Raw genomic sequence first — 24076 nt, 5'->3', positions numbered from 1 at the left:
AGGTTTGTTTAAAGATTGGCACTTAAAAGTCGCTCCAAGGAACTTTTAAATATTTTTTCTGAAACAGTCTCATTTTCCCTCTGATGATCATAAATTACATTATAAATTACCCAGGAACAACAGCTGGCGTAGTAAAAACAGTACACTACCGCTTTTTTCCAAAGGGGGGGCGCTAGAATGAACAGAAACTGAATAGAAAGTTCCTCGGAGCAGCTTTAAGTAATGCAGGTGAATAGGGTAAAACAGGTTTAAGTTGGAGCACAAAGAGGAGGAGGGGGGTGTTACGATCATGAGTGAATGAGAGAGAATTTAACAGTGATGTGATGAGAATTTTTTAAATGAATTTGGCACTTAAAGTCGCTCCGAGGAACTTTTAAAATATTTTTATGAAACAGTCCATTTTTCACTCTGATGATCATAGATTACAGGTAACAGCAAACGAGACAATTTACCACGCCAGCTGTTGTTCCTGGGTGAGCGTATACCCATGACAAAGGCATTAAGAAAAACTATATAACAAATAACATTCTTTTGCACTGATGAAAAGTTAGACTGTTTTAGAAATATTCAAAAGTTCCTCGTAGCTACTTTAAGTTGAGACACTGCGGGTGAGATATAAAGTAAAGGGTCACTGTGTAGTTTCAGAGGAGGGGGTTTGTTTACATTCACAGAGCCTGCAGTTAGTTTACTAAACATATTCACTCTACATGTATTTCTTAGTATTGAATAATTCTATCATCATAAATCTGAATTATTTTGAGGAACCCGGAACCAAACCTAAGACTAGAATATGTTTGTAAACCAAACTGTGGGCCCTGCTGCTGTAAACAACAACAGTGAAACAGTAACTTTTCAGGAAGCTTTCTAACTTCAAACAGTGTTCCAGGGATCACATTTTCCTGTGAGGAAAGTTTGGTTATTCAGTTATGAGAATATACCTTAGAAAATGTTTCACGTCTCTGACACACACCCAAAAGTTACATAGTGCACCTTTAAAAAGTAATTTTAGCCAGAGAAAGAATGAGTGCATTGGACATATGTGTAAAGGACCAAATAAAGAGTATTGTGTGTATTTTTGGAAGAGGGGAGAGTTACGTGACAGTGTCTGGCCATGGCTATGATACTAACACACACGTAATCCAGATTAGTGGGAACAGCTAAAAGCTAAATGTAGCCCACTGGTGATGTCCTGCTGGCTTAAGCGCTCACTGTTTAGAGTCGGTGTTTACAACCCACACACCACACTACTACACTAAACAGGTGCATCTGATTTTTTTTTTATAACCATGGAAAGTCCATTCAAACAGGGAAAATGTTCATATATTTGATTTGATTTGATTTGATTCAATTTATTTCAGACATATCAAACATACAAAACAAAATGAAAAGCATGGAAATACAATAAACAAATTATGTTTTCACAAAAAAAAAGAAAAAAAGAAAACAAATTATCTGTATTGCTGAGATATGCCTGAAAAGGAGCAGGAAGAAGTATACACTTATTTAATCCTACCCCTTTTCCATAGTAAAAAAAATAAAAAATAAAAATATTCTAGATTCATTACACAATGTGAAATATGTCAGGCCTTTCTGTGGTTGAATTTGATTTTTTTAAATTTATTATAAAATAAAATCCAGTATCTCAAAATATTTTAATATTCCATAAAACCAATAAAAAAAACGATTTATAATACAGAAATGTCAACCATCAGAAAAGTATGTTTATTCCAGATGCATTTCACTTATGTGTAATGATTCGACATGAAGGTTTCACATTTTGATTTAAATTACATGACATTTTCTTTACTTTTCATTGATATTCTAAATTTCTTTCAGATGCGCCTGTAGGCTAACATACTGTATGACCGTGCCTGCGTCTTACGTCACGTCATTATATAACCGTCTGCTTCTTGAGCATAGCTGTCATTTTACGCTCGTCCCCAAAACACTGTTTAAAAAGCATAATTTGTTAAAAAAAAAAATTATCTGAAAAATACAGCGAACAAAAAATAATGTAACAAATGAGAACACTTTTTGTTTTTTGCGTTTCCACTGCGAACCACCTTGTTTTTTCTGGGGACCTAAGTGGTGCAATTTAACATTTCATATTAGCTGGTAGGATGATTTTTGCATCGTAATAGACAAATAGTAAGAGTCGGCTATTTGACTTAACAAAATCTGTAAATTCTACTATTTATTTTTCTGTTTTCCTTATTTTCATTATTTTAAAGTCGCCAGAATGTGGGAAACAATGTATTTTAAGCTCAAATGTTTCCGTGGTCTACAGATGTTATAAACTAGGCCCTTCGTTACTACTTTTAATAATGTAAGTGATGCCCATGTTAATAAGACGTCCACTAACGCACCGTTCACTGGTAATATAATGTTTTTCTCTCTCAAACAGTGTTGAATGTATCAGTGCTGCATATAGAGGGTTTGTACATACAGGCTGCTGTCACATAGTGTACATACATAAGTATATTTATGATAATAAAATGACTTGAAAACACTTGAGAACGTGCCTGAAGTTTGAAGAAATGTCTCTAGAAGTCTTTGCATGAATTGTTTGATGTATGAATGTTTTTAGATTTTTTTAAAAGCTATAGCGCGTAACTTTTTCAACTTTTTTTCACAGGCCATCGCCAAATGAGTTGACACAAAATTGATTAAACCTATTATCAGCTCCACAAAACTCTCTGTATTTCTCAGTATGGCAGCGTTTACAAACTGGTGTCCCCCCCTGACACTGGTGCAGGAGCTCAGAAAAATTCCAAGAAATGTTTCAGTTGTTGATTCTACTGCTAAGAAAAAACCTGGACGTACAGCAGAAGGCATAATATCCATTATTTTGCGTCCCCTTTGGACAAACGCGGTAGTGTTTTTACTATGTCAGCTGTTGTTCCTGGGAGAGCGTATACCCATGACAAAGGCATTAAGAAAAAAAAATAGCATTCTTTGCACTGATGGTCTCGTTTGCTGTTACATGTAATTTATGAGCATCAGAGGAAAAATAAGACTGTTTCAGAAATATTTAAAAGTTCCTCGTAGAGACTTCAAAGCTGATTTTATTCTACCTTTAAATAAGTGCAAAGCTGCAGGCAGAGGTATCGTGAGGAGAGGATTATCGGGGTTAAAATAGCGGCTTGTTTTTAAAATAGCAAAATAGACCGACCCAGATACTGTAACACCTTAATGGATTTAGTTTTAAGAGTCTTTGAAGTGAGGTGAAATCCTCTTGCTGTGCAGGGCGAGGGTAAAGGTTAGGGTAAGGGTTAGGGTCAGGCATTAGGGACGTGAACTCAGTAACTTGGTGATTTAAAGGTGCAGTGTGTAGAATTTACTGGCATTTGTTCAGAACAGACTTGGTAGAAATGGAATATTAATTTAAAGGTGCAGTGTGTAATATGACATCATCAAGAAAGTCCTACAAAGTTCTAGAATGCAACGCTCCCTGGGTAACCCCACCCCATTCGAATAATAACAGAAGCTACAGGGGCCTTCAAGGACAAGAACAATTCTAAATTTTAAACAATGCACCTGATGACATTCCAACTATGACACTTTCAAGATGGCGGCACTAGGCCTTGGTCCAAAATATGCAGAAATATGGACATATATGAGACCATTTCTAAGGGAAAAAATAATGATTCAAAAAAATGTTTTCAGCTATTATGCACTAAATTAAATGTACTTATGGATATTATAATTACTTTCTACAAAATCTGCTAGGAAATAAAACCCAAAATTCTACACACTGCAGGTTTAATTTAGTTTACCTTTATTTATCCTCTACAGATTGAGGGGTGTTTGTATGTGTGTGTGTGTGTGTGTGTGAGTGCGTGTGTGTGTGTGACCCTCATTTAAAATAATGTCGAGTCAAAAACAACAACACATACACAATGAAATCACATCAAACACACAACAAGCATGAGTAGATAACAGCAGATTGACAAAAACGGTTCTAGATTACAATCACCTGGTATGCCTTTAAATCCTCGTCTGTATTTATTAAATGGTTTCCCAAATTCTATGTGCAGAATGCGAAAATGCAGAATACAGTGAATAAATGTAACATATTTTGCTCAGAAACCAGAACTATTCCTTGTTAAGGAAAAATGAATCGCCAAAAACATTCAAGTTGTTTTTGGTTTGTTGATTACTGTACATTCTCCCAGAATAAAGATGTTTTTTTTTGTTTTTTTTTAACCTTTATTTATACAGGTAAATCCCATTGAGACCGAAGACTCTTTTGCAAGGGAGACCTGTTTTCCTTTCCCACGTTACCATTCACACACACATTCATACACCGATAGCAGGCTAACTATCGACATTCACACGTTGGTTGTATAGGAGAAATATACAGACACAAACAGACAAGGTTTAGTCAAATAAACACCTGAATGTACATGTTGGACCTTTTGATTTATACTAGTATGAAAGAAGACATGTTAAGATAAGATAAACTTTATTATATATAGTATACATATACACACAACACATATAGATACATATCCCCCTCACACAAAAAACAGGAGCCCACAATACATAACCAGGATAAAACAGTTGTATGGATGGCCCATTTGCATAAGTAGCTGTTACTCATATATAACAGTATAAAATACTAGCTCTGCCAGCGCATAGTACGATAGATAAAAATCTAGAAATTGACCAGTGCGTGAATTAACTAAATATGAATATATACTATATTGACAGACAGACAGACAGACAGACAGACAGATAGATAGATAGACAGATAGACAGACAGACAGACAGACAGACAGACAGATAGATAGATAGATAGATAGATAGATAGATAGATAGATAGATAGATAGATAGATAGATAGATAGATAGATAGATAGATAGATAGATAGATAGATAGATAGATAGATAGATAGACAGACAGACAGACAGACAGACAAACAGACAGACAGACCTTTGATTGATGCTAGTATGACAGAAGACATGCTATGGAAGATAAATAGACAGAAATCTCGAAATAGACCGTCGCATTGAAGCCCTTTGGAAATCTCACAATGTCATCCAGAGATCCAAAAATAAAAAGTTAAATGAATAAAACATGTGAATGAAGATGAACAGAGGGGGAGAAGCCTTCTGACTCACTGCACTTTAAAACCCCGATAGAGGAAAGTCTCACACACACACACACACACACACACACACACACACACACACACACACACACACACACACACACACACACACAGAGATGATTCTGTTGCAGTCTGTGTTAAATTTAAACCTGCAGTGTGTAGAATTTTGGGTTTTATTTCCTAGCAGATTTTGTAGAAAGTAATTATAATATCCATAAGTACATTTCATTTAGTGCATAATAGCTGAAACAAATGTTTTGAATTATTATTATTTTCCCTTAGAAAGGGTCTCATATATGTCCATATTTCTGTATATTTTGGACCAAGGCCTAGTGCCGCCATCTTGAAAGTGTCATAGTTGGAATGTCATCAGGTGCATTGTTTAAAATTTAGAATTGTTCTTGTCCTTGAAGGCCACTGTAGCTTCTGTTATTATTCGAAAGGGTTGGGGTTACCCAGGGAGCGTTGCATTCTAGAACTTTGTAGAACTTTCTTGATGATGTCATATTACACACTGCACCTTTAAATTTAACATATAAAAAGGCTCATTCTAGGGAAATACATTAAATAAAACATACTTATTAATATTAGGCTAGATTCCATTTCTACCAAGTCTGTTCTAAAAAAAAAATATCAAATAATTCTGCACACTGCTCCTTTAATTAGGTACAAAAATAAGGAAATAATACTAATAATGAATGGATACTTGTGGACGCTGGATCTAGACGCTTGTTACCAAGGCTGTGGGTTGCCATAGAAACTCTGCAGCAGCACAAACAGCACAGAAGGTTTAGCAGACCTGTTATTTCACCTCCAACCCACACACACTCATACACACTCTTACACACACACACACACACACACACACACACACACACACACGGACTGATGCACAAGTACTACACACAGACACACACACGCTCACACACAAGTACTACACACACACACATTCCTACATGCACACACACACACACACACACAAAGACAGACAGACACACATAGACACTCATTCACGCACGCACACACACACACTCATACATGCAAGCGGACACACACACACACACACACACACAATCATGCACGCGGACTCATACACACACTCACACAAGTAGCACACACTCAAACATGCACACATAAACCAATACATACAAGCACACACTCATACGTACGTACACACACACACACACACACACACCTGGAGTACCAGAAGCTCAAAACAATAGTCAATAGCAGAATAAGCTGTTTGGCTGAGAAGATTTGGCACATTTTCCCCGGGCACAACCGACATACTCAACCCTCCTGCTCATCACACAGATGCATTTTATTTACAATTGTGGCTCCGTTTGAAAGAGAAATAAACAAGCTTTAGAACGGTATAAGATTTATTGCCCATAAGAATTGTTACAACATAGAAATACTTACAAAAAACACACGTTTCCTTACTTTTTGTGCTAAGGTTATACATTTGGCCCTCTGTCTTTACGAAAACAGCAGAAAACGCAGATCAGATCACTGAAAACAGAGCTTTTGATAATAAAAAAGGCTTTTGTGGCTTGCAGTCTAGATAGAGAGGGTTCTGCTTAATTGTTAACAAGACAAATTAGATTTACAACATTATCGAGAGGAGAAGATTCAATATATGTCACACAAACAAAACAAACAAATCCGCTCTGGTTTTGGCATTTGTCTTTCCCCAGTTTGTTTTTCAATCAGCTCGGTTGATATCTGTCAGTCAGATTCTGGGATTAGACCTTCATCTGTTGAGAGAAGACAGACAACAGAAGTCATGAATCAGAGTTCACAGAGTAGATCCAGTATAAAGAGCAGCACGGACTTCAGTCCTGTGAGTAGCGGCTGTGTAGCGTAGCCTGTTTCCTTTCAGCTCACACACATTGCACAATAGCAGAGGACAACACAACACCACTCTGCCTTCAGGTACAGGTCCCTGAGATGCAGGAGGGCTCGCTGTGACAAAAGCCTGGTGCACACAGACCTGCACACACTTTGGCCATCAGGTCTGTTTACTGAAGCCAGTGGAACTAAACTCAGTCGCTGTAGACATGAACACAACATCAACAATCGTCTTCACATCCAATCAAAGACATGATCACAACAAGCTTTTGGCTGATCTGATTGGCTGACTGTTCTCTCCCCCTCTCTGTCTCTCTCTGTGTCTCTCACTCTGTCTCTCTCTCTCTCTCTCCCCCTCTATCTTTCTGTCCATTCGTGAAGCCTGTCGTAGGTACGAGGCAGCAGGCCGAGTTGACAGTTAACACAAGTGAAGCTTGTCAGTGAGCGGAGTGATTTTGTCAGTTTGGTGAACAGTCCCTGAACAGTCGGAGTGATGCTGGACGCTCATATCAGTGCTGCTTCAGAACGCATGGAATGTCTTCCGTCCAATTAAATCACTCGGTCAGAACCAACTGCTGTATAACAGGAAATACTGGATCTTTGATACTAACTGTGTTTAGTGACATTCTGCTGAAACCAGCGTGGACTGACTCCAACCCTCTACTGACCTCAGAGTCTCCAGTCTGTAGTGTGGACTCTCCTTAAGATCAGACAGAGGCTTCACTGCTGAATCCTGCAGGCTGTTGTTCCCCAAATCCAGCTCTCTGAGATGGGAGGGGTTGGACTTCAGAGTTGAGGCCAGAGAAGCACAGCTGATCTCTGACAAACTGCAGCCTCTCAATCTGAATAAAGAATAAATGATGTAAGTTTAGGGACAGTGTGTGGGTGTGATAAAACATTATTTGCTAAATAAGACTGAAATTATTTGACACCAAGGAAATATTTTCCTTCTACAATTAAAATTCAATGTAAACTAAAATATTATTTGGATCCAAGATGAAAATGTGATAACTTATCAAAATGAAAAAAAACAATCATTTACTTAAAGTATTTTCTACAGTTTCATTTGTAACTTCAGATTGAACTTTGTACAAGAGAAATACAAATATGAACAAAGAAAATGTATAACTTTATGGATGTAAGTTATGTTGGTAAATACATAAGGTTTAATTGTTAATCAAATATATAAGATCTACAAGAGTAACAGAGTCAGTGAACTGACCTCAGAGTCTCCAGTCTGCAGTGTGGACTCTTCAGAAAACCACACAGCAGCTTCACTCCTGAATCCTGCAGCTTGTTGTTACCCAGATCCAGCTCTCTGAGATGGGAGGGGTTGGACTTCAGAGCTGAGGCCAGAGAAGCACAGCTGATCTCTGACAAACTGCAGCCCCTCAATCTGAATGAAGAATAAATTATTTAAGTATAGAGACAGAGTGTGTGTGTGTGTGTGTATGTGTGTTTGTCTCAAGGACCAAAATCAATGATCAAACATTATTTGCTGAAAGAAACTGAAATGAATAGACACCAAGGAAATATTTCTCCTTCAACTAGTAAATTTCAATGTAAACTAAAACATTATTTGGAGGATTTCTAAGATAAACATTTTATGAATAAGCGAAAATTGAAAACATTCATTTACTTTAAACATGTTCCACAGTTATGTTCATAAATAAACAAGGTTTAATTGTTAATTAAATATATAAGATTAACAATAGTAACAGAGTTAGTGAACTGACCCCAGAGTCTCCAGTCTACAGTGTGGACTCTCCAGAAAACCACACAGCAGCTTCACTCCTGAATCCTGCAGCTTGTTGTCACCCAGATCCAGCTCTCTGAGATGGGAGGGGTTGGACTTCAGAGTTGAGGCCAGAGAAGCACAGCTGATGTCTGACAAAAGGCAGTCCCTCAATCTGAATAAAAAATAAATATGGAAATCACAAAATATAAATAATCCTATCAGATGAGTTCAAGTCTTAAAAGTGTCGCTCAACATGACTTTGTGTGTGTGTGTGTGTGTGTGTGTGTGTGTGCGTTTGTCTCAAGGACCAACATCAATGATCAAACATTATTTGCTGAAAGAAACTGAAATTAATAGACACCAAGGAAATATTGTTCCTTCAACTAATAAATTTCAATGTAAACTAAAACATTATTTGGAGGATCTCTAAGATAAACATTTTATGAATAAGCGAAAATTGAAAACATTCATTTACTTTAAACATTTTCCACAGTGATGTTTGTAAATAAGTAAGGTGTAATTGTTAATTAAATATATAAGATTACCAATAGTAACAGAGTTAGTGAACTGACCTCAGAGTCTCCAGTCTACAGTGTGGACTCTCCAGAAAACCACACAGCTGCTTCACTCCTGAATCCTGCAGCTTGTTGTCACCCAGATCCAGCTCTCTGAGATGGGAGGGGTTGGACTTCAGAGTTGAGGCCAGAGAAGCACAGCGGATCTCTGACAAAAGGCAGCCCCACAATCTGAATAAAAAATAAATATGGAAATCACAAAATATAAATAATCCTATCAGATGAGTTCAAGTCTTAAAAGTGTCGCTCAACATGACTTTGTCCTAATCGATGTTTTTCTATAACATTAGCAGACTGTCATTCTATGGATCATCATAGAATCAGCCTTCTATACACATTACCCACATGCCTCCTACAGACAGTATATCACCCACATGTCACCACAACATCCATTCACCTCTTCATGTCAACACAGATTAAAACAAGCTGCTGATCTCAGTGAGCTCTGGACCATCATCAAACATGACATGTTGGCCAAATTAACCAAAGTAACACCCACTTTTTAAACCAAAATCTCTCTTCCCTCCACTAGAGCTCAACAAAGAAAAACTGTCAAACGCTAAATACTATTTGTATTTTAATAACAGTTTAATTATAGTTTGTGATTTAGAATAAGAATGACAGTTTGTAGTTTTAAAAAGTTTCTGTTCCAGAACAAATCATTGTTTATTTAAGTATAATACACTTCTTTGAAGTTTATGCAGAGATATTCTGATGATAAACTTCAGTAAAGCTTTAGAAGCTTTAACAACAACATTTTCTGAAATAATTACATTTCTTCAGATTTGTCCCAGTCAAATCCTGAACATGGAATAATCAACACTTTTACCTTAGTCAACTGAATAAAAACAAAACACTCCATCAGCTCCAGTCAGTGAACTGACCTCAGTGTCTCCAGTCTGCAGTTTGGACTCTCCAGTCCGGCACAGAGAAGTTTCACTCCTGAATCCCCCAGGTTGTTGAGACTCATGTCCAGCTCTATCAGATGGGAGGGGTTGGACTTCAGAGCCGAGGCCACAACTTCACAGAGAGTCTCTGAGAGTCCACACAAAATAAGTCTGTAATGACACAATTATTACAACATGTTATTATGAACCAATAATGATGACAACAGACATTTCTTTATTTGAGAAACATTTGCATTAAAGGTTCAGTGCAAATTGAATAATTATTTTCTTTGAATAATGTATAAAAATAAGAGGGGGTAGGACCATAAAAGTCTTAGACTTCTTCCTATCCCCTTTGAACATTAACTTTAATATTTGAGTTATTTATATGTTGCATATGTGTTTTTTATTTATTTAAAATTGTATTTTATTGCATAATCGTTTGATCTTGTTTTTGTATCAATTTAACATGTTCAATAAATGAACTAATAAAATATGTACTGATTTGAGCAAATTTTGCAATAACATTTGCTCTTCAGCTCATCTAATCTCTGTTTGATATGAAACAGTAATTGCCTTTACTCTCTCTCTCTCTCTCTCTATCTCTCTATCGCTCTCTCTCCTGCAGGAGAGAACCTGTAGTTAAAATGCTGCTATAAATGTCCACAGTCTGTCTGTCTTTTTGCAAGTGTCTTTTTATGAAGGAAAACCACAGAGCTGAGGTCATACATTTATTGGAGAGAAATCCTCGGGAAAAGCAGGAAACACACAGCATAACCTGCTAAATGATTGTTGTTTCATATGGTTAAAATAATGTAGGCCTGTGTCAATGCCACGTTATGTGGCTTGTAGTCTACTTCATGCAAAGCGCAGCGTGAACCTGTTGGCACTGTGCAGGAGACGCTCCCCTCTCCTTAATCCGATCGCTGAACACATCTGTATGTTTACCTCTCTATCAAATGTATTATATTCACTAGGGGCTCCTGGTCAAACCACAATTAATTTTCTTAACAATGGCGACAACAACACTTTACCATAATGTGAAGTTGACGGCGATTTGTTAAAAGAAAAAAGAAAGAAAAGGAACAGTGCTTCTGCATTACGGTCTTATTGAGTCCGGCCAAATTCACAGCACAAAGTAACTGCAGCAAAGTTAGTTTGGAAGTGCACCGAGACCACCTCTTCTGCTGGATCTCGGTGCGCTTGTTTGGTCCGCGCTCGAATTGGATTGCTGTATTCACATCTGCCGGAAAGATGCGCATCGAATGCAGGAGTGCACCTGAGTTTGTTTCAGGTGAACTTTTCACGGCAGGTGTGAATACTCCTTAAGTTAGCATCTCGATTAGAAAACATCATTTCAACTCAGCCAACAATCACAGTTGGTAAAGATGATCTCTTTGATCGTTACCTGCTGCTGTCATGTTCACGTCCATTAATTAAGTGACTGCTGCCAAACGGCAGAAATTAAACAAGTTGACAATATAATACCTCTGGATAATTAAATAAAAGATGTTCCCTAACAAACCCAGATAACAGAATAAGGTTTAATTATTTTCAACATAATGTCATCAGAGAGATGTTATCAGTGTATCAGCATTAAAGCTTAACAAGTCTGAATTCTAACATTCTGCTCTTAAATATTCATCAGACTTCTGATATTGGTAGAAGCTAGGATTAACTTTATCATTGCATGAAAAAAAAAAATCTTCTCGAATCATCTTTAATTCCTTCTTTAAAATGTTGAAGTGTCGTCATAAAAAATAAGGTACAAGTCACTTTGCAAAACCAACTAATGTTTTTTAATAAATAAACTTAATTTACTGATAAATGTAAAATACTGTGTATGTTGGGATAAAATGCTGCTGTGATAAAACCTTAACGACAACTTTAAGAATTATTAATTTGTTTGACCAAGTGTGCACATCAAGCAAAGCAAGATTAATAGAAGAAAAACTGTAATGTCACAATTATTCACATAAATAGAATAACTGTTCATTAACAGCTATACGCACAAGAAGTGAACATATTCTGAACTCAGCATCAGAAACAGCTAAAGAACATCTCTGACACAATTGAGCAGCAGATTTCTGTAATTAACAAGTGGAAAACTTTTTCAAATAAAAACAATATTATAATAATAATAATAATAATAATAATAATAATAATAATAATAATAATAATAATAATAATAATAATAATAATAATAATAATAATAATAATGGATTGGATTTATATAGCGCTTTTCAAGGCACTTAAAGCACTTTACAGGGTTCCAGGTTCCATTCATTCACACACAGTCATACTGGTGATGGTAAACTACACTAGTAGCCACTGCTGCCCTGGGGCAGACTGACGGAAGCGTGGCTGCCATTCAGCGCCTACGGCCCCTCAGACCACCACCTCAAACATACAGCAGTCATACACATTCACACCAAGCAAGGTGGGTGAAGTGTCTTGCCCAAGGACACAACAACCATGACACAGGTGGCAGAGTGGGGATCGAACCGCCAACCCTTGGATCATTGGCCAACCCGCTCTACCAACTGAGACACGGTCGCCCCAAATATAAGATTTTACAATGTGTATACTTGTAGAACTAAACTACTAATATACACTGATTAATATTAATCACATCTGGACTTACCGAGCCTTTCTGCAGTTCCTCACAGCTGGAATCAGTCTCCATCGTCCCTGGTCTGATGTGTTGTACTTCAGCAGGTTCAACTCATCCAGAACCTCCTCTGACATCTGCAGCATGTAGGCCAGAGCAGAGCAGTGGATCTCAGAGAGTTTCTTCTCTGATCTGCTCTCTGATTTCAGGAACTCTTGGATCTCCTGATGAACTGAGAGGTCGTTCATCTCCGTCAGACAGTGAAAGATGTTGATGCTTCTGTCAGGAGAGATCTCATCAGTGTTCATCTTCTTCAGGTTGTTGATGGCTCTCTGGATGGTTTTTGGACTGTTGTCTGTTGGACCCAGCAGGCCTCCTAAGAGTCTCTGGTTGGACTCCAGAGAGAGGCCATGAAGGAAGCGGACAAACAGGTCCAGGTGGCCGTTTTTACTTTCAAGGGATTTCTTCATGACAGACCTCAGCAAGTCATCCAGGGATGGATTTATATATTTTTTCAGAACAAAAAACACATTTTGTCTTCCCAGGAAACCCTTCAGTACCTCTGTGTTGTTGGTGGTGAAACAGTGGTACATGTAGACTGCAGCCAGAAACTCCTGAATGCTCAGATGAACAAAGCAGTAGACAGTTTTCTGGAAGATCACACTCTCTCTTTTGAAGATCTCCGTACAAACTCCTGAGTACACCGATGCCTCTGTGACATCCAGACCACACTGCTCCAGGTCTTCTTGGTAGAACATGATGTTTCCTTTCTGCAGTTGTTCAAACGCCAGTCTCCCCAACTTCAGAAGAACTTCCCTGTCAGCCTCCATCAGCTCCTGTGGACTCGTCTCATGTCCCTCTTCATACTTCTGCTTCTTCCTCTTTGTCTGAACCAGCATGAAGTGTGAGTACATGCCAGTCAGGGTCTTGGGCAGCTCTCCTCTCTGGTCTGTAAGTAACATGTGCTCCAGAACTATAGCAGTGATCCAGCAGAAGACTGGGATTAGACACATGATGTGGAGGCTCTTGGTTGTCTTGATGTGTGAGATGATTCTGCTGGACTGCTCTTCATCACTGACTCTCCTCTTGAAGTACTCCTCTTTCTGTGGGTCAGTGAAGCCTCGTACTTCTGTCACCCTGTCAACACATGTAGGAGGGATCTGATTGGCTGCTGCAGGTCGGGAAGTTATCCAGATGAGAGCCAAGGGAAGCAGATTCCCCTGGATGAGGTTTGTCAGCAGCACACTGACTGATGACTTCTGTGTGACATCAGACACAACCTTCCTGTTCTTGAAATCTAGTGAAAGTCTGGTTTCATCCAGACCGTCAAAGATGAACAAAACTTTACAAACAGCGAGCTTCTCTGCTGTGACCTTCTGTAATGTTGGATGGAAAACATGGAGCAGATTGAGAAGACTGTACTGCTCATCTCTGATCAAGTTCAGTTCCCTGAACGAAAGCAGAATCAGCAGACTGACATCTTGGTTTTCCAAGCCCTCTGCCCAGTCCAGAGTGAACTTCTGCACTGAGAAGGTTTTTCCAATTCCAGCGACGCCGTTCGTCAGAACTACTCTGATGAGTTTGATGTGTCCCTGTTGGTCGGGTAAGGCTTTAAAGATGTCGTGGCACTTGATTGGAGTGTCATGGAGGGTCTTCTTCTTGGAAGCGGTCTCAAGCTGCCTGACCTCATGTTGGGTATTAACCTCTTCACTCTGTCCCTCTGTGATGTAGAGCTCAGTGTAGATCCTGTTGAGGAGAGTTCCACTTCCTGCTTTATCAGTTCCTTCAGTCACACGTTCACATCTCCTCTTCAGACTGATCTTATGTTCATCTAGAACCTTCTGCAGATCACCACTCACTAAGGAAGAGACAAAACAAAGAAAATGTGACAGGATGGTGATGATGTTCATTGCCAATATGAAAATATCAGAAATAGGGATGTAAAAAAAAGCTGACTCAACAACCGATTTTCGACTTGTGTTCAAGTCATCTCCAAAAATTAGAAATCAGAAAATCGGGGGATTTCCCGTTTTGTTCTTTATTTTTGTTAGCAATATCAAATCTAATCAAATCAGTTTTTAATTATATGATCTAGAATTACAAATGGTCATTTGCCTAAATGGTTTTAAATTCCAACTTTTAACATGTTGGATTCAAACCATATTATTTCAGACATGATGACATCAGCTGACAGATCTTCAGTCATACTTTGTACAGTGCTGCTCTGACTGGCTGTCTGCAGTTCAGGTCTGGTTCTGGATCTTTGTCCGAACTGGGGACGCTTCTTCCTCTTCTTCCGCAGATAATCCCAGAGAACAGTTAAAGGCTTCTTGCTTTTCTGTCTGAAAGTAAAATTATTGTTATTTTTATTTCCACTCTGCTGCTTTTTTCACTGATGAACTTATTAAACCTGATCTGCCTCTAGTTTGTTTATTAAAACACACTTGACAATCATTAGTATTTGGACCTTTGAGCTTCAATGCTCTTCATCATATTTTATGAAGATGATGATGATGGATTGGATTTATATAGCTCTTTTCTAGGGACTCAAAGCGCTTTACAGGGTTCCAGGTTCCATTCATTCACACATAGTCATACCGGTGGTGGTAAACTACGATAGTAGCCACAGCTGCCCTGGGGCAGACTGATGGAAGCGTGGCTGCCATTCAGCGCCTACGGCCCCGCCGACCACCACCTCAAACATACATCAGTCATACACATTCACACTAGGCAAGGTGGGTGAAGTGTCTTGCCCAAGGACACAACAACCATGACACAAGTGGAAGGGCGGGAATTGAACCGCCAACCCTTCGATCACTGGCCGACCCGCTCTACCACCTGAGACACAGTGGTGATTGAGGGGCGACTGTGGCTCACACAGTCGCCCCTCAATCACCACTGTTTTAACTGACTATTTGATAGATAGGAATTTAACAGACAGCAGTCAAGATACAAATGTTTACAGAAGTAGTTTGTTATTGTTAAAGAACTCAAAACGTAAACACACAATCATATTGAGCAAAAGACCTTTTGAGATACTTTTCTTTGTTTTTAAAGCCTTTCATGGTCTTGGTTCTAGTTATCAGATTTGCTTTTAGCCTATAAGCCCTTTTAACTGTTCCTAAAGTCAGAACAAAGAACCACAGGGGCATGAATTTACTTTAAAAAAAAATTAAAAATTAAAATTGTGACAGCAGTATAACTTTATGGATGTAGGGGAGACCCCGTCGACCCTGGGTCATTTACTGCATGTCTTCCCCCACTCTCTCTCCCCATTTCTACCCTGTGTTTAATACTATCCAATAAAAGCTGAAAACACCAAAACAATATCAAAAAAAGAACCACTGGGAGGAATCCTTTTATTTTTATGGGCCTTGTCTCTGGTACAACCTATCAGAGGAACTAAGAAGAGAATTTTCAAATATTTAAAAAGGTAAACTCTAATACTTTCCTTTTTAGTTTGGCGTTCAATTATTTTTCGAATTAAATTTATATTTGATTAGATTTTCTTCTAGCCTGGCATTCCCAGACCTGCCACTAGGCGCTGGCAAATTAAATTTGCTGCGCCTGTTGGTCTGGCCACGCTCCGTTGAAGCTTTATCAAGAAGACCAGAAATCTGGGTCTCACGTTTCAATTGGTTCTATCTAATATGGGCGCGCCAGAGCCCTTTATATGGTACTCTGGGGAGGACGTAACCAGATGACGACAGTGACGTGCATGCGACGTCGAAGCCGTGATAGTAAACATCAAAGATGGCTGCGGATATGTTGTGTGAGTTTGAGACTGCTTTGGCCTCGACCCTTAACGATTTGGAAGATGGCACTCAAATCTTTCATTAGCAAGTAAGTGGAATGTTCTGTTTTGCCGACCGACAACGGCAAACGTTTAATTTAACAGTTTAACAGCTGTTCGCTAAACGAACAGGGCTTACGTCACCTTGTGCATCGCTCTGATTGGTTGTAGTGCTATCCAACTGCGTGCAGTGGCATTTGAAATGCACGAGTAGGAGCCGCCCCTTGAGTTGGAAATTACTATTGATCGTGGCCAGACCCTCTATCGGTCAAGATACCAGGGTCTGGATTTCCAGGCTAATTTTCTTCAGCTTTTGATTAAATTTAATATCATATAAAGTATATATGTTTTGCTTGTTTGTTTGTTCAATTAGTTATTCTCTTTATCTAGAGGCTTTTAATTGAATTTATTTATTTTTTATATTTATATATATCTTAGTCTCTGTCGTCATAGTTTATCCATTCATCTTCAATTTTATGTATGCGTCTGTCCGTTTCTATAATATTTTTATTTACCTTTTTTTTTTATTCCTCTTTTAACTCTTCTTTTACTTCAACTACTGGGAGTTCAGTCTCTGCTGTTTTCTCAAGGTTTTCTATGATCGTTTCATCAGTTTCTGTCTCAGGACCTGCTCTGTTCGTGGACAGGGGGTCATATTCTGTGTTTGAAAAGTGCTCAATAAATAAAGTTTGATTTGATTTGCATCATGAACATGAATCTATTATCAAAGCTTTTTGTCTTCATCCTCAATGTATCATCTTCCATCAGGTCAGTTTACAGTAAAAAAAAGTCACTTACTGTGTTTCTGAGGGTCCAGGTTCATTACTGAAGGTCAGAGGCCAACCTTTGGATCGGTCACTCTTCATGGACAGACAGCTGGGGACTGGAGACTCCGATCTCTGGTTCTCAACCCTGAGGACAAATCCATTCAGGAAGGTAGCGTTTGTAGCATTCTCTCTCTCTCTCTCTCTCTCTCTCTCTCTCTCTCTCTCTCGTCATCAGTATAGTTAGGAACCTTTCGTCAGGTACCTTACAGGAGGAGCAGATATAGTTTTTGGACCAATTGCCCCCCCCGAAAAAAAATGCCATAAACATTTTAATTGAAAAAATAAATAGATAATATAAACTATCTGATCATGAAGCCTTTATATGAGCCAGACTCATATTCAGGGTCTTTCTCTCTCCCTCTCTGGGTCGAGCAACAACTGCATATTTTATTTTATTTCACCTTTATTTATACATCTCATTGAGAGACAGAGTCTCATTCTAAAGAGACACCTGTTGTATGTTGCGAGGAAGTGGATTGAGGTGATAGAACGCCAAAATGTTTTATCTTCTTTTGGGATTTTGACGTGGTGGCCGGCCACAACAAAAGGTTACCAGCTGAATGTGTTAGTATCAGTTCACTTATGGCGCTTTTCCACCGCAAATGTAGCTCGACTCGACTCAACTCGACTCGACTCAACTTGGTTTGGTAGCAGCACGGGTCGTTTTCCACCGCAAATAGTACCTGCTGAACGTGGGCGGGGTCGTCGTAAGGGGCTGAAAGCCTACTCCGGAGCAAAGTAGCAGAGCAGAAATTGCGAGCAGTTGTTGCACTTTTAACTGAACCAACCGCCAAAAACATGGATGAAAAATGTTTAAGAAATACCCCCCTTGTATCTGTTTGCTAAAAGAAGTAGAAGAATATTGCTACGGGCCATTAAAAGGGATGGTTGTTGTCCCGATGTGTGACTGTGTGGCAGAGTCAGCTGTAGGGATGCGTCACGTACATCATGCACGTAAACACGGGCATGATAAAGTTGACTGTTTAGTGCTTGTTTCAGGATACGTGTTTTCAAATGCAAGCCGTGTCTCAGCCTGAATATTTTATTGAGGTAATCAGTTCAGTCCGAGGCTTGTAATGTAATCGCTCGCTATCATGTCTGTCCCAGCTGGCTACTATAGGCTATTTAGCCTAGCTGCTAGCTGCCCTACATGTCTCCTCTCGTATGATAAGTAACTTCCCCAACAACCAACACTGGGTGAGCTTAGCGAATATATGGAAAATAAATTCAGATCTGTGATGCAAATCAAATGAAAGAGAGCCAGAGAAGGCTGCACGCGGCGTAAATACACTCAAAAGTCCCGGAGAGTTGGGGAGAATAAACAACAGAATGAAGCCGGTAGTCTCTGGCCACTGATTGGCCAGACAATAGTCTCTGGCCAATCAGTGGCCGGCCGTCTGCCGACGTCACCTTTTAGCATCGGCTCAGCTCGCTTGGACCCTAGAGCGAGGCGATACCAAAAAAGCAGCCGCTACGTGGTACCAGGTACCATGAAATTGCGGTGGAAAAGCCAAAAATGCGAGTTGAGTCGAGTCGAGTCGAGCTGATACCATGCGGTGGAAAAGCGCCATTACTTTGTGTCTGAGGGTCCAGGTTCATTACTCAAGGTCAGAGGCCAATCTTTGGACTGGTCACTCTTCATTGACAGACAGCTGGGGACTCCAGACTCTGATCTCTGATACTGAACCCTGAGGACAAATCCATTCAGGAAGGTATAAACACAAACTGCTGCTGTGGAGAACAAGGTGTTTATCATGATTTCAGCTGACTGAACAAATCAGGCAACATAATTAGTTTATCCTTACTGTTTAGCCTGGTCAGGACCAGAATAAACGTAAAGGATACATCTCCATGGTAACTTATGTCCCTCTGGTTTTGTGCAACTGAATCATGGCCAATTCATTCGCTTTTCTAATGTGTATTGTGTTTTTTAATCTTGCCCCTGTAAAGCACTTTGAATGGCCTTGGGTCTGAATTGTGCTATATAAATAAACTTGCCATGATAACAAAAATATCCCGGCTTAATCCCTTGGATGGATCTCAGTGCTGCGTTCGACACAGTTGACCACAGCATATTACTAGATCGACTAGCAAACTGGGTTGGACTTTCTGGAACTGTACTAAAGTGGTTTGAATCCTACTTAAAGGATAGAGACTACTATGTGTCAATAGGCAATTTCACATCCGAGAGAACAAATATTACATGCGGGGTCCCCCAAGGTTCCATTCTTGGGCCTCTTCTGTTCAACATCTACATGCTCCCACTAGCTCAGATTATGAACAAGAACAAACTATGTTACCATAATTATGCAGACGACACACACATTTACATAACCATATCACCAGGAGACTACAGTCCAATACAGGCACTGAGTAAGTGCATTGAACAAATCAATGACTGGATGTGCCAAAACTTTCTTCAATTAAACAACGACAAAACTGAAGTAATTGTCTTTGGTACCAGGGATGAACAATTAAAAGTCAGCGCACAGCTTAAATCTGTTATGTTAGAAAGCACACACCAAGCCAGAAATCTTGGTGTTGTTGTAGACTCCGACTTGAATTTCAAAAAACACATTAAATCAATTACTACCACCTTAAAAATACATCAAGAATTAAAGGGCTAATGTCTCAGCAGGACTTAGAAAAACTTGTCCATGCATTTATTTTTAGTAGACTTGACTACTGTGATAGTGTCTTTGCAGGCCTTCCTAAAAAGTCAATCAGACAGCTTCAGCTAATTCAGAACGCTGCTGCTCGAGTCCTCACTAGGACCAAAAAAGTGGATCACATTACCCCAGTTCTTAGGTCTTTACACTGGCTTCCTGTCACTCAAATAATTGATTTTAAAATATTGATGTTGGTCTATAAAGCCTTAAATGGTTTAGGGCCTAAATACATCGCTGACCTGCTGATCCCTTACGAACCAGTCAGAGCTCTCAGATCGTCTGACACTGGGCTACTGACAGTCCCCAGAGTAAGGACTAGACAGGGAGAGTCAGCCTTCAGTTTTAATGCACCAAAGCTCTGGAATAAACTTCCAGGGGACTTGAGGTCCGCTTCAACACCCGGCTCTTTTAAATCAGGTCTGAAGACTTTACTGCTTCCATTTTAACCTGTAATTTTAAATTTTTATTTATTTTTATTCCTTTTAAATGTTTTAATTATTTAATGTTTTATTTATATATGTTTCTCATTCGTTTTTTTTATTTATTTTTTATATGTGCTCTATACTTGATGTATTTTGTTCTTGCTTCTGTAAAGCCCTTGTGTCCGAAATGTGCTTTAGAAATAAAGCACATTTGTCTTGCTTTTGTGAACAGGACAACTTGTTGAAGTTCAAACCGATAAACAGAATGGGTCTGTCTCACTTCCTCTCTGGGTCGAGCAACAACTGTGTATTTTATATTATCTTTATAATACAATTAAGAAAAAAAAAAAAATCATCAATGCTTGGCATGGCGGGGGGTCAGTTTAGGCATGGTGGGCCGCCATGGCTGGAATACAGTGGGGGAAACTCAATACATCTCATTGAGAAACAGGGTCTCATTCTCAAGAGACACCTGTGCTGTGTCTGAAATCGCGCACTTACGTAAGTGCACTTACATTGAGTGCACTTTATTATCCCAACAGTACACTTACTTTTAGACGCAGTGCTCTCATTTCTACAGTGCACTGTCCAAACTGCCGTTGCGCACCTACCGGAAATGAGTTTGTATTTTGAAGGTTCTTCTTCGGTGGTATTTTTTTTTTTAACGGTCGGATACAGTCTAAAACAGTGTAGTTGTACGGAAAAACTAAACAAATGTGTAATTTAACTTTTGTAGAGCGCGTCCGTCTCCACGGTTGCTTCATGCTCCTCTACTTTGATTTGAATGTCCCGTCCTCTCCGTTACGTAGGCAAGATAGCGGCAGTTGAGTGTGGAAAGTGTCCATCGCTCCACACTCAAGTTTTAGAGCGTTTTGAGTGCGCCACCGAGGAATTTACAGTGCACTGCGTTTTGACACTCTCCGGTTTTGCGCAAAGTGCACTCAAAAAAGTAAGTGTAAGTATAGAAGTGCGCGATTTCAGACACAGCACTGTTGTATGTTGTGAGGAAGTGGATGAGGATGATAGAACGGCAAATGTTTTGTCTTCTTTGGGGATTCTGGCCGGCCACAACAACACGTTACCAGCTGAATGTGTTAGTATCAGTTCACTTACTGTGTGTCTGAGGGTCTAGGTTCATTACTGAAGGTCAGAGGCCAACCTTTTGATCGGTCACTCTTCATAGACAGACAGCTGGAGACTCCAGACTCTGCTCTGTCCTCCTCTTCCTCCATATTAACACTCGTCTTCTGGACTTCAGTCAGTCTGAGAGGTGAAACATGAACACTGACTATGACCTCAGAGTACAAGTAGGAAGAGAAACAGGTTTGGTAAAGAGTCGCATGCAAGACTGAGAGAACAGGGTGTAGCACAAACTCTCCACCACAAACACACACACCCCTACACACACACACACACACACACACACACACACACCATTTCAGAACAAGTGACTGCCTTTCTGATTCATGTCTTCGAAGTCAATAGATCAAAAACCCTCAACAGAAGATATTAACATGACCCCAGTGCCCCACAACAGTTTTAGTGCAGCGAATTGCATGGTGCGAAAATGTAAACAAGGTGAGAAGGCTGGAGTTTTGCGGGTGCAGGTGCAGCTGCTCTAAAGCTTATAATGTACGGACACCCAGTACCAGAGAAGTACATTTCTAATCTGGACAAGAATATATTTTATGGCAAATCCTGCACCCACCCGACCTGAGGGGAAATGTTTGCAGGGAGCAACAGTATGATCTATTCACTATTAATTTTTTTTGATTTTAGTATTACCATTTGAACATCTTGTCAATGACTGTATTCCTTTGTGATTTTCTATTATTTTCTGTACATATTACATCTATTGTATAATCCTGGGAGAGGGATCCCTTCCTCTGTCACACACTAATTAATTACACTGTTCAGAGACTAACGTTTATTTTGTCTAGGGTTTACAGGAGAGATCTGACTTAGAGACTGTGACAATAAAATACTAATTTTTTGTATCAACACTCACCCTGCCCCGGCCTTCAGGTTCCCTCCGTCTGCTCTGTCGACTCAAAATGGAGTCTGAACGGACTGAAATCTCTGTATCATGTACCTGGATCAGGTAATGCTGTTGCTCCGCCCCCCTGCATTTACTGGAAATCAAAAACAGGTTTGTTAAAGAGTCGCATGCACAAATTCTCCAATGCACCACACACACACACACACACACACACCACACACACACACACACACACACACACACACACACACACACACACACACACACACACACACACACACACACACACACACACACACACACACACACACACACACACACACACACACACACACACACAGTATAATTAAACCAGCTAGTACCGGACTTGGTTTTTCTTACATTCTGTGCTTGTTTTCTTAAATCAGGTTAAATGTGTATCATTTATACAATCACAAATTTGTGTATTAGGCTAACATAAGCACAGCCAAAGTTATTCTAAAAAATAAACAAAAAAAAGGCCAAAGGGTCAATAAATGTTCCCAGGTCACATGAGGGTTAAAGGTGGAGTCAGTGATTCTGGAGAACGCTTGTTGTTAAAATCACTTTGTCAAAATCAGTGAATATCTCCTCATGATCCACTACCTGTCTGTAATGTGTGTGTGCACTGAAATAAATCTTGTTTTAATACACAGCCTAAATGGTGATTTTGACAACAAGTGTTCACCAGAATCGCTGATGCTACCTTTAATTTACTACAACAAGTATACGTTTTATTTTTATTTATTAGACGTATCAGATTGACTAGTTAAATTTTAATTTTGGTTTATGACTAGTTTATGATTATACTTTCCTATATATTGTTACACCAAAAATCTATAAAAAAATTAAATAAAAAAACGAAACAAAAAACCGTTGACAGATTAATTTCACTGTTCAGACATTTCTTTCACCTACAGTTTACAGGGAGAGATCTGACTTAGAGACTGTGACAGTAAACTAGTAAAAATATTGTATCAACACTCACCCTGCCCCGGCCTTCAGTCTCCCTCCGTCTGCTCTGTCGACCCAAAATGGAGAACGGACTGAAATCTCTTTATCATGTACCTGGATCAGGTAATGCTGTTGCTCCGCCCCCCTGCATTTATTGAAAATCATGTGAGTGTGTGTTTGTGTGTGTGTGTGTATGTGTATGTGTGTGTGTGTGTGTGTGTGTGTGTGTGTGTGTGTGTGTGTTGTTGTGTGAGTGTGTGTGTAGTTGGGGTGTGTACACATGTAACCGGTTAGGCAAAACGGACAACAATGAAGTCACATTTAACTGCGTACATGAAAAATTCCCCAGTGTAACTGTTTAGACATTTTTGTGAACGTTCACACCCCTAGTGTGCAGTGCTCACAGACCAGCTGTTTACAGGCTCTAGGCCAACTTTTTCACTAGAAGCACTTTATAACAAACTTTCTCAGTTGGACGCAAAAGCACATGTATCACTGAATCTATTTTAATTCTGCTATATTCATTTAATCTCAGTTTATTATATTTGACTTTAGCAAATAAATATTGTTTTGTTTTTACTTTTTCCACAATCTGTGCTACAAACTTCCTCAGTTGGTC

General features: G+C 39.3%; 1 protein-coding gene across 5 annotated transcripts; it reads right to left on the bottom strand.

Annotated features, from left to right (window-relative positions):
* Positions 1-4599: 4599 nt before the first annotated feature.
* On the bottom strand, positions 4600-23529 carry LOC307253596 (NLR family CARD domain-containing protein 3-like). Of its 5 annotated transcripts, none has more exons than XM_080031706.1 (12): positions 23492-23529; positions 22491-22618; positions 21600-21733; positions 17367-17480; positions 14984-15117; positions 12809-14633; positions 10162-10335; positions 9275-9448; positions 8701-8874; positions 8187-8360; positions 7633-7806; positions 4600-6870 (listed from the first exon to the last, which is right to left on the bottom strand). In XM_080031706.1, exons 3-12 carry the CDS (start codon positions 21716-21718, stop codon positions 6867-6869), a joined length of 3066 nt encoding a protein of 1021 aa, XP_079887832.1. In that variant the 5' UTR covers positions 21719-21733; positions 22491-22618; positions 23492-23529; the 3' UTR covers positions 4600-6866. The 5 variants fall into 5 exon arrangements, with proteins under 5 accessions (XP_079887832.1, XP_079887831.1, XP_079887834.1 ...); XM_080031705.1 differs by having other exon boundaries at positions 21600-21749; positions 22495-22618; XM_080031708.1 differs by lacking the exon at positions 8187-8360 and having other exon boundaries at positions 21600-21749; positions 22495-22618.
* Between the last annotated feature and the right edge of the window lie 547 nt (positions 23530-24076).

The sequence above is a fragment of the Ammodytes marinus genome (assembly GCF_949987685.1).
Source record: "Ammodytes marinus genome assembly, chromosome: 1".
Classification (NCBI taxonomy): Eukaryota; Metazoa; Chordata; class Actinopteri; order Uranoscopiformes; family Ammodytidae; genus Ammodytes; species Ammodytes marinus.
This window is presented reverse-complemented; position numbering and strand designations above follow the sequence as displayed.